Source organism: Carettochelys insculpta, chromosome 14, assembly GCF_033958435.1.
Source record: "Carettochelys insculpta isolate YL-2023 chromosome 14, ASM3395843v1, whole genome shotgun sequence".
NCBI lineage: Eukaryota > Metazoa > Chordata > Testudines > Carettochelyidae > Carettochelys > Carettochelys insculpta.
The window spans coordinates 300,604-315,963 of NC_134150.1; the positions used below are offsets into that span (position 1 = coordinate 300,604).

Below are 15,360 nucleotides of genomic sequence, written 5' to 3' on the forward strand. Positions count from 1 at the left end.
CTCAAAACAAAACAGCAGTCCTGTAGCACCTTAAAGACTAACAATATAATTTGTTAGTTGATGAGCTTTCATGGGACAGACCCACTTTTTTGTTTTATGTAAATACACTGAGATCATTTAGACCAAAATTAAGTCAGTCTTTGTGTTATATGGACCATGCAATACAATAGATTTAACTCTCAAATGTTCAGGCAGATACCAGCTTGGCTTGTGGCTTCCAATCATCGCCTTGACTGTGGCTCATATCGTGTGACTGCATGAGTGGCAGGGCACTGCTCTAAAGTCTGATGCCAAGCAGCAGGCCCTTTCTCTGTGCAGTGTTGCAGAGAGCTGCAGAATGGATTGGCAAGTATGTCAATACTAGCAGCAGCAAGTCTTGTAGCCCTAATGTTTCTTTCCCTACTGGTGGGTGGAGAGGCAGAAAAGTAAGTCTAGATGCATTCAGCCCCATGGGGACTGAGGGCAATGCTTTCCCAGCCTGGTGCAGTTGAACCTACCTTGCCTTTATAGCTGAGTGCCGCCTGCGTCCTGCTTCCTTTGTGACTATATGCATATCTCAGCTGACCCTGGAATACAAGTGTCTTCTGCCTGCAGTGACTGACTCACTATTTCTCTCTTTTACCTCTTGTGGAGACAGCCATTAAGTTCTGCTGTCTGAAACCAGTGAAACATTCCTGGAGCTGTGCAGTTCCTCTGTCCTGGTCAGCATTCTGTAAGGCACTCCTCTAGAGCTGTAGGCTGTGAAGGTTGCAAGAGGACATTTTGGGCTCTCTAGTGGAGTGTTTTCCTGATTGTGGGTTTCTGAAATGGAAGGGAACATCAGGCCCTTGGTGTGTTGGCAGCCAAATTCCCACTGAGAAACTGGACGGTATAATCTGTGGTCTGTGCATAGTTATTTGTTGACTTCCATAAGTAGAACCCTCTGTATACATGGATATCCACAAATAGTGGAGTGCTTATGCAGGGCTCTCCACACTCTGTATCCAGCTGCCAGGTGGAGGGAGGGGTGCCAGGCAGGGGAAGCTTTGTCCTAAATCTCCCTGCATGAGGGGTTGAGTGCCAGCCCTCTCTCTTTCCTTCCCCAGCTGCCCCTTACCCACAGTCCCTGCTTTCCTACTGCCTGCCTCTTCCCTGCATGACCCTGCCCCTACCTGCTCATCACTGCTCCCTCCCACTTTCCCTCCAGATGATCTGTTGTGCATATGCAAGAAAAATCCAACTCACAGATTATGGATCAGGTGAAGAATTGAGCCTGGCAGATGTAGATCCATGTTTTTGTATCAGCATAAGGCTCTATCCATAAAGCTTGAAGCTAAAGCAAGTGTCAAGCAAGTACTTTTTAAGCATCATAATTGCATAGGATTTACTTGGCAAACATAATGTCCAGTAATTAGAGGGCTTCTGTTAACAACCTGTCATCTCTCCTGCCAGCTGCAACGATTGGCCCTCATTCCTCTGCCCCACAGAAGAGAAAATTTGTTTGAAAAGCCCTTGCAAAGAATTCCATGTTTGACATTCTGTGCCTTAGCCTGGTCTTCTAGTTGTACCATCAGAGGAGTATTACTCAGCTTTCTACCAGAGTCTCCCAGTGTGCTGAACAGAGAATAAGCTTGTTCATTGCTAACATCTGAAGTAAAACATTCAGCTAGGGGGAGCCCCAATGAATAGAGGAGGGAGAAAGAAAGAAAGCCACCGCATTCATGCTGGGGAAATCTATCCAGATAGACTGAGTGTAATAGCAGAACTAGAACTCAGGCCTTGTCTACACTTACTGGAAGATTAACACTGTGGGAATGGATCTCCTGGGGTCAATTTAGTGGGTCTAGTAAAGACACACTAAAGTAACTGCTGATCGTACTCTCATTGATTCAGGTGCTCCAACAGAATGAGAAGCAGAAGAGGAGTTGATGCAAGAATTTCTCCCTTTGACACCCCTCCCTGACACGCACACACACACAGTGGAGATACCATGGTAATCTAGGTATATATGTTAGTAAAACAGAGCTCTCTGTTTTTGTAGAAAACAAACAGGAAGAGCCAAAAGCAGTCCAATTAAAATTCACTTTCAGATCTGACTGAGCACATACAGAGGTTTCTTCCACTTTTCCATTAGCTGAACACAGCCTTTAACAGTGAGGGAAAGTCAGGAGGTATTAAAGAAAGGAAGTAGTTTTTGTAGGTAAGATTACAGCCAGCTTCCATTGTAAAGCCCTATTTTAACACTCCTTATAGGACTGAATCCTAAATTAGACTATATTAGCTCAGTCTAGATTCTGGAGACCATTGCCATTCACTCTTTCAATGTGGTAGTTTGGTACTCTGTCCATCCCAAGTATTTGAACTGTAAAAATAACTAACATCAAAGTTATAAAGAATCCAGAGCAAGGGAAAAATGTTTTTTCCAGAAACATTTTTTTTTTTAAAACACAGCTTAAAATTGTTGGTCTTCTTGTCTATTGTGTCATTTATAAAACCCAACCACATAAAAGTAAGGAAATGACCATTTAAGGTCATTATAAGTGTTATACTCACACAGACCAGGGTTAACCAGTGTGTCCACTGTGCATTTACACAGGGCTTCCATCTCAGGTGTTCCCCCCAACAACTAGGAAAACACCCCACAACTGAACAGCCTTGTGGCCCCTTGCACCAGAATGCAACATCACTCCATTCAAATGTGGCCCAGCCCACTCCCTACATTCACGCCCCCTGCTATCCCTGTTGGATGGAGAAGTGGTTGTGCAAGGCTGTGTGAGAGCAGTGCAGGCAATGAGTTTGAATGCAGCCGGCTGGCCAGGCTTAGAAGGGTCGGCAGTAGCCTGGGATGGGAGCCAGAGCACTGAGGTAAGGGTGGGCGGGGGAGGGGGAAGGTGGCTGGTGGATTCTCAGGAAAGTTCCAGAGCTGGTGGGTGAGGGGAAGGTTGAGCTGCAGGCAGGTTGTGGGGTAAGGGATTGGAAGTGGGGGGAGGGAAGGTGGGCAGAGCTCAGAGGGATGGGTATGAGAGGGTAATGTTGAGGGGATGGAGGTGGGGCAAGGGGGTTTCAGGGCAGCAAGGAATGTTGGCAGGTGTGGTCAGTGGTACTGAGGAGTTGGAAGCTTTTCTGAGGGGGGATGTGTGTGAAGGCTGTCAGAATAGGTGGGGGATAATAGAGGGTAAATGGTGTATATATGCATGGGGGCATTCAGGAGGGTTTGGGGATGCAAAGGAGATTTGGTGTGACGGGCATGGGAGGGCACATGGGGGGTTGGGGGCATTCGGGGACTTGCAGAGGCAGAAGAGGCATTCAGGGGCCAACAGTGGGAGGGACTCTGGGTGGCTAGCAGAGAATTGGAGGTGCTCTCCACAGGGGGACATGCATGGGGCAGGAGGGACACTCAAGTGTCTGTGTATGGGTTGAAGGGAGAAGGACGCTGTGGGGTGTGTGGGACAGGGATGCTTGGTTGCTTAGTTTATGGAAGATGGCTCCCTGACTTCTGTAGATGCCTGGGATTCTCAGTTCTGTAATGGGGCCTGTGCCCACTTATTTTCCCATCCAGTTGAAATAGCTCTAGGGCAGTTCACTAACATGCATGTAGTCCAAGCAGAAGTCTGGTTTCGCCAAGACTGGTACAGTGTGGAACTCTTGGAAAGGATGACTGAGTGTTCAGCTTCATTCTCTTTCCCACCCCACATAGACTCAGAGATGAGTTAGGAGCAATGCTGACAGACTGTGGATGAAGCTCAGGTTTGTCCTCCTAAGCTGAGGAGAAGGTTAACCTTGCATGAGGTTCAGGCTGGCAGGAGGAAGAGGAATAATGGGTCATTTTAGGGCTTTAGGAGCAATTTGGGGTAAGAGGTTAAAGGCTTGAGAAGGAGACTTCCTGGGGCTTGAGAGAGGCTTGGGGCATATGCCAGAGGGAAAAGAAATGCAGATTTATTTTATTTTTAATTAATTTGTTTTAATACAGTGGCCTTTGGGCCTCAAAACATCTGCCCACTGAATCTGTCACACTGACCCTTCTACAACACACGAAGGTCTGAATGCTGATGTGAGGGAGTGAAGGAAGGGATGGCCCAGCATCCCAAGTCTTAAAGAAAAACTCTGGACCCAGCTAGCCCTGTCCTAGTTAATCTGCAGCCAATGCCAGGCCTGGAGGGAGGAGAAAAGGAAGGGACCTAGCTCTGTTGGGGCTGACTACCAGGAAGACATGAGCAGGTTCAGTGGGCTTAGGTTAGGAACTCCAATCTCTTTGCTCAGCAGCCATGGGAGCAAGGAAACCCCCACCCTACCCCTTTAGGAAAAAGGGGGAATCTTCTGTGAGACCCCAAGTAAGGGGAATCTGGACAACTGGGGCCACATCCCAAACTTAAGGACTAGCTAGGGAGTAGTTCAGAGTTCCTGGGACAAGGGGACAGGAGGCCAGGGGCCAATGTTGCCCTTCCCCATTTCTGCCCACCTACCCTGTGATCTAGCCACTAGGCAACCCAGCTACCAGGGACCCAGCCACACCTGATCCCATTGAAACCGCTTGCAGAACTCTCATTGGTGCTGCAAAATGGTGTTGTGTTCAGTAACTGGATCTCACCAAGACAGTGGCAAATCCTGGATCGCTGTTGTAGTCTTACCATAGAGTCCACTCAGCTCTCCAGCCCATCTTGTCACCAAATTTAATGTTGCTAATAAGCAGTCCTGTGGCATGTAGGAGACTAACACATTTATTAGTCATGAACTTTCATGGGTAAAAACCACTTGTTTAAAGCAGGTAAAAGCTAATAATAGGTAAACTACAGTTTGTAACCCCAAGTTGTAACAATGATATAATAAACTGCCAGTGTCCCAGAAAGTCTTTCAGGGCATCCTAGAATAACCCTGGGGACCCTGATAGAATCCAGACAGTCCAGAGTACAGAATCTTTCTTGGAATCCATTTTATAGTCTCATCACACAGAAAACAAGCTGAGAGTGTTTTTATTAACATGGGCTTTTCCTTTGATGATGGTGAGTGTGAAGTGCACTTAGACCTTTGACTTGACTACAGTAAACTCTCATATCTGGCATTCCATCATCTGGAACTCTCAGATAAATGGCATTTTAACCATAAGCAAATTTTAGTTATGTTTTCCATGAATACAATATAGTGACAGTAAATAACAAATAAATACAGTGAATATAGTATAAGTTTACAGTGTATACTGTTACTGTTGTTGATAAATGAAGTATTCTGCATACATTTTTGCTTGTTTCTTAATATCTAATTTTGTTTTTCTTTCGTGTTATGCATTGCTAGGTATACCTCTCTATTATCCAGAATACTTGAATCTCTGGCAACCTCTCAATCCTGGGGCTGCTGGATATTAAAGAGTTTACTGTATATGCATAATGGCCTCTTTCTTTGGAATCAGTATTTCTGTTAAAGTCCTTAAGTTCTTCATTAGTATTTCATAAGATTTCTTTGAGGAGTGAACTAAGTACAAGGGTGTTTAGCATGTAAGTGTTTGGTATTACGTTATGGAATAGGTAAGTGAAAACAATACCAGTAGCATTCTACTAGTTTTCATGAAATTTAAACACCCTCATACATCTAACCAGTATTTTGATCTACCTAAGTACACTCTAGCATGGCATGGTCATTCAGCTGGTGTCACAGTGGACTTAGATGGGACCGACCCAGTTTGGTAATTCCTATGTTTTGTGTATTGAAATCTTTATCTTCTTCACAGGCCGTGAGACCCGGCTCCCTCTGCGCATCAAAGGGGAAGGGGTGGGCCCCAAGCTGCTCTTCAGCTTTGACCATCTAGATATTGGGAAGGTCTTTGTTGGCTCAACACACTGTTATGAGGTAAGCAAATAGGGCAGTGCTGGTAGGCCCAGGGTGTGTGAACTACCGAGTCTACTTACTGTACAGCTAGAAGTGATATAATCCTACAAAATATGGTGACTCATGAACCTCAGAGCTTTTAGTAACTTGCTCATTTTGGTTTGAGTGTGGCCAGATATCCTCAGTGCAAACTCAGAATGAGCAAACCCAGGTTTTGAATAGTGTGTATGTTCCTATATGAAGCGACCACTGCCTAATTTGAGATAGGTATTGCTCTTTGCAAAATCCTTAGGGCAGAGTTTTTGTGTCTGATGTGTTTTCTGACTTGAGGAGCACTTTATGCATCAAAATAGCATACGGACAATGCCACTGCTCTACAAAAAGACTTCGGCGATTTCAGTAAGCTTTGGTTCAGGCCTTAAGTGCACCTTTGTGCTACAGCTGTTAGGACACAGCGTCCAGGTCTGCACCACAAAGTTTTGTTGGCCTAGCTATGTCGATCAGGGTATGAAAATCTTTGCCTATAGCTGACCTACGTCTGCTGGCAAACCGTCCCCCCAATAGCAACGAAGGGTCCTGTGGCACCTTATAGACTAACAGAAAAGTTTTGAGCACGAGCTTTCGTGAGCACAGACTCACTTCATCAGATGCTGGTCTTGGAAATCTGCAGGGCCAGGTATAAATAAGCCAGAGCAAGGCTGGGGATAACAAGGTTAGCTCAGTCAGCAAGGGTGAGGCTTACTACCAGCAGTTGATCTGGAGGCGTGAACACCAAGGGAGGGGAAGCTGCTTCTGTATTTAGCCAGCCATTCGCAGTCTTTGTTTAAGCCAGAGCTGAGGGCATTGAATTTGCAGATGAATTGTAGCTCTTAAAAGTAGCTATCCTACAGCAAAGAAATTTCAGGACCAGACTCCAAACAGAAATTTCTGAGCTACAATTCATCTGCAAATTCAATGCCCTCAGCTCTGGCTTAAACAAAGACTGCGAATGGCTGGCTAAATACAGAAGCAGCTTCCCCTCCTTTGGTGTTCACGCCTCCAGATCAACTGCTGGTAGTAAGCCTCACCCTTGCTGACTGAGCTAACCTTGTTATCCCCAGCCTTGCTCTGGCTTATTTATACCTGGCCCTGCAGATTTCCAAGACCAGCATCTGATGAAGTGAGTCTGTGCACACGAAAGCTCGTGCTCAAAACTTTTCTGTTAGTCTATAAGGTGCCACAGGACCCTTTGTTGCTGTTACAGATCCAGACTAACACGGCTACCCCTCCGATACCCGTCCCCCCAATGTAAATATGTAAATGGAACTGTGTTAATAGAAGTGCTCTTCTCTCAGCATTGCTGATTGTTGTTTGGAGAGACAGGGGTACTATGATGGCAGAAGAAATCCTGCTGTCAGCTTACATGGTGTCTGTGCTGACACAGATTCTGTAGACTAGATGTGGCTAGTAGCTGGGACAAGCTTGCTGTGTACGAGCTCCATTTCATGGAAATCCCTTCAGACCGAACTCAATTCAATGCATCCATCAGATTCCTGAGATTACAGGTATGATGGGTTTCCCACAGGATGCCACCCGGACCTGGGGTGCCACTGAGCACCCTGACTCACCAAACTGGGCTTCCTCTCACTCTGTACTACTATGACAAGCTGTAAAGTCCTCCAGCCTTCACTTTCACCAGCATAGAGATAGGGACATACCCAGCTGCAGTTACATGCAGGCTTTCTGACCAGCCCTTGCATGGAGAAGTTATGGCTAAGGCAACTCTCAGCATCTTAGGCACTCCCTCCCCCAACCCCAGAGCACAAATACCAAATTATGCCTGTCTTGCTCTGCGCAAGGAACTGTACAGGGTGAACTCATAACATTTGTCCCCTTGGTCAATGTGGAGAAAAATATACAATGGCCTTTGCCTGTTAAGTTCCCACATACTTCACTCCAACTCACTGGATTAGATCAAAAATAAGATTATTAACTGCAAAAGGTAGGTATTAAGTGATTGTAAGTGATAGCTAACAGTTTGAAGTAGATTACATAGCACATAAGCAAAAATTCAATCTGAACTTAATATGCTAAATAGATGGAATATGAATAGCAGATTCTTACCCTTAAGAGATGCTACAAACAGGCTGCATATTTTTAGGAGGCAAGCTGCACTCACTTTACAGCTGGAATCCCCAACTGCTTCCTTTACAGGCTAGAAATCCTTTTAGCCTGGGTCTAGAACTTTCCCCATTTCAGTCTTTGTTCCTCAGGTGTTTCCAGAAGGGAGCGAAAAACCCTAGATGGTTCTGTGCACTGTCTCCACCCAAAGTGGTGGCTCCACAGGTCCTGCTACCGGGGAACTGCAGCCAATGGGAGCTGTGTGGGTGACACTTGTGGACGGAGGCAGCGCACAGAACACCCTGGCTCCTCTGCTTAGGAGTAGCAGGGACATGTCACCACATACAGGGAGACACCTGAGGTAAATGCTGTGCAGATCCAGGACCCCAGGCCCAACAATGAACCCCCTTCTGGACCCAAGCTTCCTCCCAGAGCCTGCATCCCTCATTCCCACCTATGCCCCATCCCCCCAATTCCTCCCATACTTTGAACCCCTTCTGGACGTTTCTCCATGTAAGAGCAGCAGAGACAAGTCACCATTTCTAGGGAGCCAGGCAGGAAGCATGCCAGCCCTGCACCAAGTGAACTATCAATGGGACTTTCTATGATGATTAGAACTGTCAGTTTATAGAGCTTTCTGGTTGGTGCAAGGCTGGATAACACAGCCTTTGTTTTTATTGTGACAGAAACATATATCATAATATCACTGTGAAGAATATGGGATGCAGTGTCACAAAAAGAAAAGCCATCTGGTCTATTGACTGCAAATTATCACTTCCAGCTGACTCTGAATGCTGTCCATGGCCTATCAACCTTTTCCCACACCTTACTCTTTTGCAATAAGGACCTTAAGCATCAATCTAAAAGAGTTAAAGTATTTTAGCAAGTGAAGCAAATATTAGCAATGTCATCAAATGTTAGCAAATCTGAAAAACACAGCAACCTAATGAGGTATTAAATGAGGCAATGCATCATGCTGGACATTTTTGAAAGCCCTGCTGTAGCAGGAAGGTACATTCTTGAGGTGTTTCTTCACGTAAATATTTTGTACTCTGTGCATTTTTAATGCTGATGCTTTATTTCTCTCTCAATTTATTATTTTCCTTGAGACAATTTAAACAACTAGCTGTTACCCTTAGTCAGTGCTGTTCTTGGCAGCTGCATAGTGATTAAACCTCAACTTGGGTGTAGCTTATATTAGGACCCAGTGTAATGAAGGAGGAAGATACATGACAGCATGCATGATCATTTTTTTTCCTTTCCTCAATGAGAAATAGAAGGGTGTACAACTATTCTCAGCAGCATTGGAATTTTTTTAAAAAAAAAAAGTCAGTTTTTCATGCTTCTTCACCAGTCTCTTTATTAGATTCTCCAAGGACGAAAGGGTGCAAGAGATTGTAAAACAGATGATATGTGTCTGTGGAAATGTCAGGAAGTCACCCTGCCAATGGAAGAAATTTATAATTTTGCCAAGGGCAAAATTTATCATTGAAACAATGGGTTTATGACAGTAATGGGGACTTTTTGACCAGTACAAAGGGTATGATCTGGAGAGAAGATGAGGTCTACATCTCATTCAAGACGAAGGGATTTGTGGGTGCCCAGCAGTCCATAGAATCCAACCCTAAACTCATAATTTGTCACAAACCATTGTAAAAGTCGTAGATTGTGCTTGTCAATATTTATGAAGTTAAAATTGCTTGGAACAAGTTGTGCTGGTATTTGCCCTTCTTGTCCACTGGCCTTTGCAAAAACAAAGAGCCTTGTCCTGCCCTCTGCCCTGCCCCACCTCTGAGGTCCAGTCCTCTAGCCCAAACCATCCCTGGCCCTATATCCACTCGCTCCATCTCCCCTCTCTTTCTCTCTCTCTCCCCACTGTCACTCACTCACACATTTTCACCATGCTGGTGCAGAGGCTTGGAGTGCAGGAGGGAAGGTTCCAGCTGGAGAGACAGGCTTTGGGCTGGGGCCGGAAGTAAGGCGTTGAGCCTATGGGAGGGAGCTGGCTGGGGCAGTTGGTTGGGATACAAGAAGGGGTGAGGGCTACAGCTGGCACTGTGGACTCTGGGATCGGGCTAAGGATAAGAACATAAGAACATAAGAATGGCCATACTGGGTCAGACCAAAGGTCCATCCAGCCCAGCATCCCATCTGCCGACGGTGGCCAATGCCAGGTGCCCCAGAGAAGGAGAACAGAAGACAATGATCAAGTGATTTATCTCCTGCCATCCATCTCCTGCCTTTGTTCTGAAGGCTAGGGCACCATACTTTATCCCTGGCTAATAGCCATTTATGGACCTAACCTGCAAAAATTTATCAAGCTCTTTTTTAAACCCTCATAGAGTCCTGGCATTCACAGCCTCCTCGGGCAAGGAGTTCCACAGGTTGACTGTGCGCTGTGTGAAGAAAAATTTCCTTTTATTAGTTTTGAACCTACTACCCATCAATTTCATTTGGCGTCCCCTAGTTCTTGTATTATGGGAAAAGGTAAATAATTTTTCTATATTCACTTTCTCCACACCATTCATGATTTTATATACCTCTATCATATCACCCCTCAATCGCCTCTTTTCCAAACTGAAAAGTCCCAGTCTCTCTAGCCTCTCCCCGTATGGGACCCGTTCCAAGCCCCTAATCATCTTAGTCGCCCTTTTCTGAACCTTTTCTAATGCCAATATATCTTTTTTGAGGTGAGGAGACCACATCTGCATGCAGTACTCAAGATGTGGGCGTACCGTAGTTTTATATAGGGGAAGTATGATATCTTTTGTCTTATTATCGATCCCTTTTTTAATAATTCCTAACATCCTATTTGCCTTACTAACTGCCGCTGCACACTGCGTGGATGTCTTCAAAGAACTATCCACTATAACTCCAAGATCCCTTTCCTGATCTGTCGTAGCTAAATTTCACCCCATCATGTAGTACGTGTAATTTGGGTTATTTTTTCCAACATGCATTACCTTACACTTACCCACATTAAATTTCATTTGCCATTTTGCTGCCCAATCACTCAGTTTGCTGAGATCTTTTTGTAGTTCTTCACAATCCCTTTTGGTTTTGACTGTCCTGAACAACTTGGTGTCATCTGCAAACTTTGCCACCTCACTGCTTACGTCATTTTCTAGATCATTGATGAACAAGTTGAACAGGATCGGTCCCAGGACTGACCCCTGGGGAACACCACTAGTTACCCTCCTCCATTGTGAAAATTTACCATTTATTCCCACCCTTTGTTTTCTGTCTTTTAACCAATTCCCGATCCATGAAAGGATCTTTCCTCCTATCCCATGACCACCTAATTTACATAAAAGCCTTTGGTGTGGGACCGTGTCAAAGGCTTTCTGGAAATGTAGGTATATTATGTCCACTGGGTGCCCCTTGTCCGCCTGTTCATTAACCTCTTCAAAGAATTCTAATAGATTAGTTAGACACGACTTCCCTGTGCAGAAACCATGCTGACTTTTGCCCAACAATTCGTGCTCTTCTACGTGCCTTGCAATTTTATTCTTTACTAGTGTTTCTACTAATTTGCCTGGTACTGATGTTAAACTTATCGGTCTATAATTGCCAGGGTCTCCTCTAGAGCCTTTTTTAAATATTGGCGTTATATTGGCCGTCTTCCAGTCATTTGGTACCAAAGTGGATTTAAATGATAGGTTACAAACCACTGTTAATAACTCCGCAATTTCACATTTGAGTTCTTTCAGAACCCTTGGGTGAATGCCGTCTGGTCCTGGAGACTTGTTACTATTCAGCTTATCAATTAACTCCAGAACCTCCTCTAATGTCACTTCAATCTGAGTGAGTTCCTCAGATTTGTCACCTAAAAAGGCTGGCTCAGATTTAGGAACCTCTGTAACATCCTCAGCCGTGAAGACTGAAGCAAAGAAATCATTTAATCGCTCCGCAATGGCACTGTCTTCCTTGATCGCTCCTTTTATATCTTTATCGTCCAAGGGCCCCACTGCTTTTTTAGCGGGCTTCCTGCTTCTAATGTATTTAAAAAACATTTTACTATCATTTTTTGCATTTTTGGCTAGCTGTTCCTCAAAATCTTTTTTGGCTTTTCTTACTACATTATGACACTTAATTTGGGAGTGTTTATGTTCCTTTCTATTTTCCTCACTAGGATTTGACTTCCACTTTTTAAAAGCTGCCCTTTTCTCTCTCACTGCCTTTTTAACATGGCTGTTTAGCCATGGTGGTTCTTTGTTAGGTCTCTTAGTGTGTTTTTTTATTTGGGGTATACATTTATGTTGGGCCTCTAGTATGGTGTCTTTAAACAGTTTCCATGCAGCTTCCAGGGATTTTAGGGATGAGGGTTTGTGATGCAGAAGGGGACTCCAGGCTGTAAGGCAGAGCTGAAGGGTTCAGAGTATGGGATGGGGTGCTGGGCAGAGGCAGGGGGCTGGGGTACCAGCAGGAGTACAGGCTTTGGGCTTGGGTGTGAACTTCAGGGTGGGGCCGGGAATGAGAGGTTTGGTATGTGAGGGCGCTGTGGGCTGGGGGAAGGTTTGGGATCAGGAGTGTATGTGTGAGTGCTCTGACTCGGGGTACAGACCCTCACATTGGGCTGGGGGTGAGGGGTTGGATGGCAAGAGTGAGGACTCAGGACTAGGGCAGGAGGTTGGAGTGAGAGGCAGTGCTCAGGGCTGTGATGGGTTCAAGGCATGGCAGAGTTTGGGGCTTGGTCTTACCCAGGTGACTCCCAGCTGGGGATGACAAGGAAGGCCCCTTTCCCCGCCCATGGTAGCTTGATGTGGGATCCAGCAAGAAGGGCTCCTTAAATAGCTCCCAGAAGCAACAGCCTGTTTGCCATCAGACTCCCACATGGAGATGCAGCCAGGTGGCTCTGTGCACTGCCTTGTTCTCAGACACTGCCCCAACCCGCAGCTTCTGCAGACCTTGGTTTCCAGACAATGGGAGTTACTGTGCTGGGACCTGGGGCAGAGACAGCATGTGGCATCCCCAGGGTGCCCCTACACATAGGAGCTGGAGGGAGGACATGCTGCAGCTTCCAGGGGACAATAGAGCCGTAGCAAGTAGGGAGCCTGCCTTAGCCCTGCTGCACTGCCTCTCGGACTTTCAGCCGCCTAGTTGGTGGTGTTGACCTGAGCTGTCAGAGTCCCTTTTTGACTGAGTGTTCTGGTCGAAAACCAGACATCTGGGAATCCTGATACCTTTTATAGTTTAGCTAATAAAGAGCTGATCCAGCAATATCAAGGAAAATAAAAAATACCTGTATTGAACCACTACTTTTATATGGTTGTGAAATGAGCAGTACTCAGGTTTTAGAGTACTACTTGGCTTTAGACAATAAACAGCAAATGTCTTTTCCACCTAAAAAGAAAGGCAGTTGGAAAAATAAGATAAGTAGCTTTATAAAATGAACTCATAATGTTTTGCATTTATGTAATATAGAATCTTTTATCTGAGGAACCTAAAGTGCTTTTGAAAGGAGGGATTAAAATAATTCAATAAATAAATATTAGGAGAAACTACTTCACCAGGAGGGTGGTGAAGCATTGGAATGCATTGCCTAGAGAGATGGAGGTTTCTCCATTCCTCGAGGTTTTTAAGTCCCGGCTTAACAAGGTCCTGGCTGGGATGACTTAGTTGAGGTTGATCCTGCTTGAAGCAGGGGGCTGAACTAGATGACCTCCTGAGGTCCCTTCGAGCCCTATAATTCTATGATTCTAATGCAAGGATAGTCCCCAGGAAAGGATATCTGTCTGTTGGTCTTGGTAATATGTCTGTTTGCTATCTGATTTATGCTCCCAGTTCTATAAAAAGAAGTGTGGGCATTATTAATGTGACAGCACAGTCCACTAAAGTCTGCAAGATGCCAAGTGCCCTCATCTTATGGGCGTCATGGGAGTGGAATGCATTCAGTATGTAGCAGGATTTGGACCATTAGGAGAAACATGATTGCATGATATTTCTTCAGAAATAATGTGAGTGTTCTTTGCTGATCCTGGGGAGTTTTTCAAAAGCACAGATATCTGTGTTCAGTATCTATCTTCTGTTGCAAAGTCAGTTACGGTGGAGGATATTCTGCTCTCAGGAGTGCTGTTATAAATTCAGAGCAATTCTTCTTGACTTATTTGAAATTATTGCAGATTTATCTGAGTGCAGCATTTAGCCCACCATATTTCCCTTAGCTTCTGACAAGCAAAGTCTTGTCATTTCTCTCCTTTTCAGATGTTAATCATTTAATCAGGAAATAAACCCATTCAATCCGTGAGAAGTAAAGGTTTCTTGTATGTTTCCATTCCTTCCTTTTTACTGCTTGCAGGCTATCCTGTCTAACAAAGGAGCCATTGATGCCCTCTTCATCTTGATCCCTCCATCTACTGCTCTGGGCACCTGTTTTACCCTGGATCCCAAAGAGGGCATCATTCTGCCAGGTGGACTTCAGTCCATCCGGATCTCCTTCAGTTCCACCATCCTGGGCGAGTTCTCAGAAGAGTTTAAATTCAGTGTGCATGGAGCCCCCGAGCCTGTGAAGTTAACTATTAGGTAAGCTGGGCTATAATGAGTTTTCATTAATATTTGTATTTCTGTAGCTTCTTTCATTTTAGGACAGTCTTGATCCTCACAGCCCCCTGTGAGATAGTTCATTTGACAGATGGAGCTACTGTGGACAAGCTCAGGAACCAGCTCAGTAGAAGGGTGAAGTTGATATCAGAAGGGATGCTGGTGTCAGAAAAAGAGAAGATACTGTGGAGTACATACGGACAATTAATGTAGACTTCCTTCAGCAGCCCACTGGAAACCACCCTATCACTCCCAGCAGTCACCATCCTGGGAACAAAGTTTCATAGCTGAGTGCAAGGGCTGTGGTCCCATTATTCAGTACAGAAAGACAGAGATCTCAGTTCTTTGCCCCAGGCAGGTAGTACACGTGAAACAACAGATCCGGTCACTAGTTTCAGTGGAGTCTGCAAATGTCCAGGCTGTTGGGGTGGTGAATGAAAGAAGGGTTTTGGGGGACAGGGAAGAAGTAGGAAAATGAGCAGGCATCAGAGCAGTTCAGAGTGCTGTAGTTCATATCTGCTGTAATTCAGGTGTGCATTGGTCATTTTAATTGTCAGTTAGGGTGCATGTGGCTAATGGGTGGTTTTCTCCATTAGCCACAGTTCCAGTACAACAGCCATGTCTTCTAATACTATCTGACTTGCATTTGGGATGCTGGCAGGTGTTTTGAGCTCTTTTGGATCCATGCCTCAGAATCCTGCTTGTTCATTGGTTGTATAGGACAATATTTTTCAAGTTAAAGACAAACTTTATCCCTCAGAAGAATATGATTTACGGCCCAGAACCATGGCAGGCATTTTGAAGAGCATCAAGCCAGTGAAGCTATGGTCTGGGAGCCTGACTGCAGTAGCATCACGGGATGGCGATTTAGGGGCTCTGTCAGTTGAAATACATTGAAAAAAGGGCATACAGAAGTGAAAC

General features: G+C 45.1%; 1 protein-coding gene across 6 annotated transcripts in view; it reads left to right on the plus strand.

The window, feature by feature from the left end:
- Nucleotides 1–15,360, plus strand: part of HYDIN (HYDIN axonemal central pair apparatus protein) — a 286,881-nt gene that overhangs the window by 62,768 nt on the left and 208,753 nt on the right. For all 6 annotated transcript variants that reach the window (XR_012647429.1, XR_012647430.1, XM_075008458.1 and 3 more), the window contains exons 10-11: nt 5,702–5,820; nt 14,198–14,421. Coding sequence is in view for 4 of the 6 variants with exons in the window: in XM_075008458.1 (XP_074864559.1) it covers nt 5,702–5,820; nt 14,198–14,421 (343 nt within the window). In the remaining 2 variants the exon portion in view is untranslated. The remainder of the gene's footprint in view (nt 1–5,701; nt 5,821–14,197; nt 14,422–15,360) is intronic.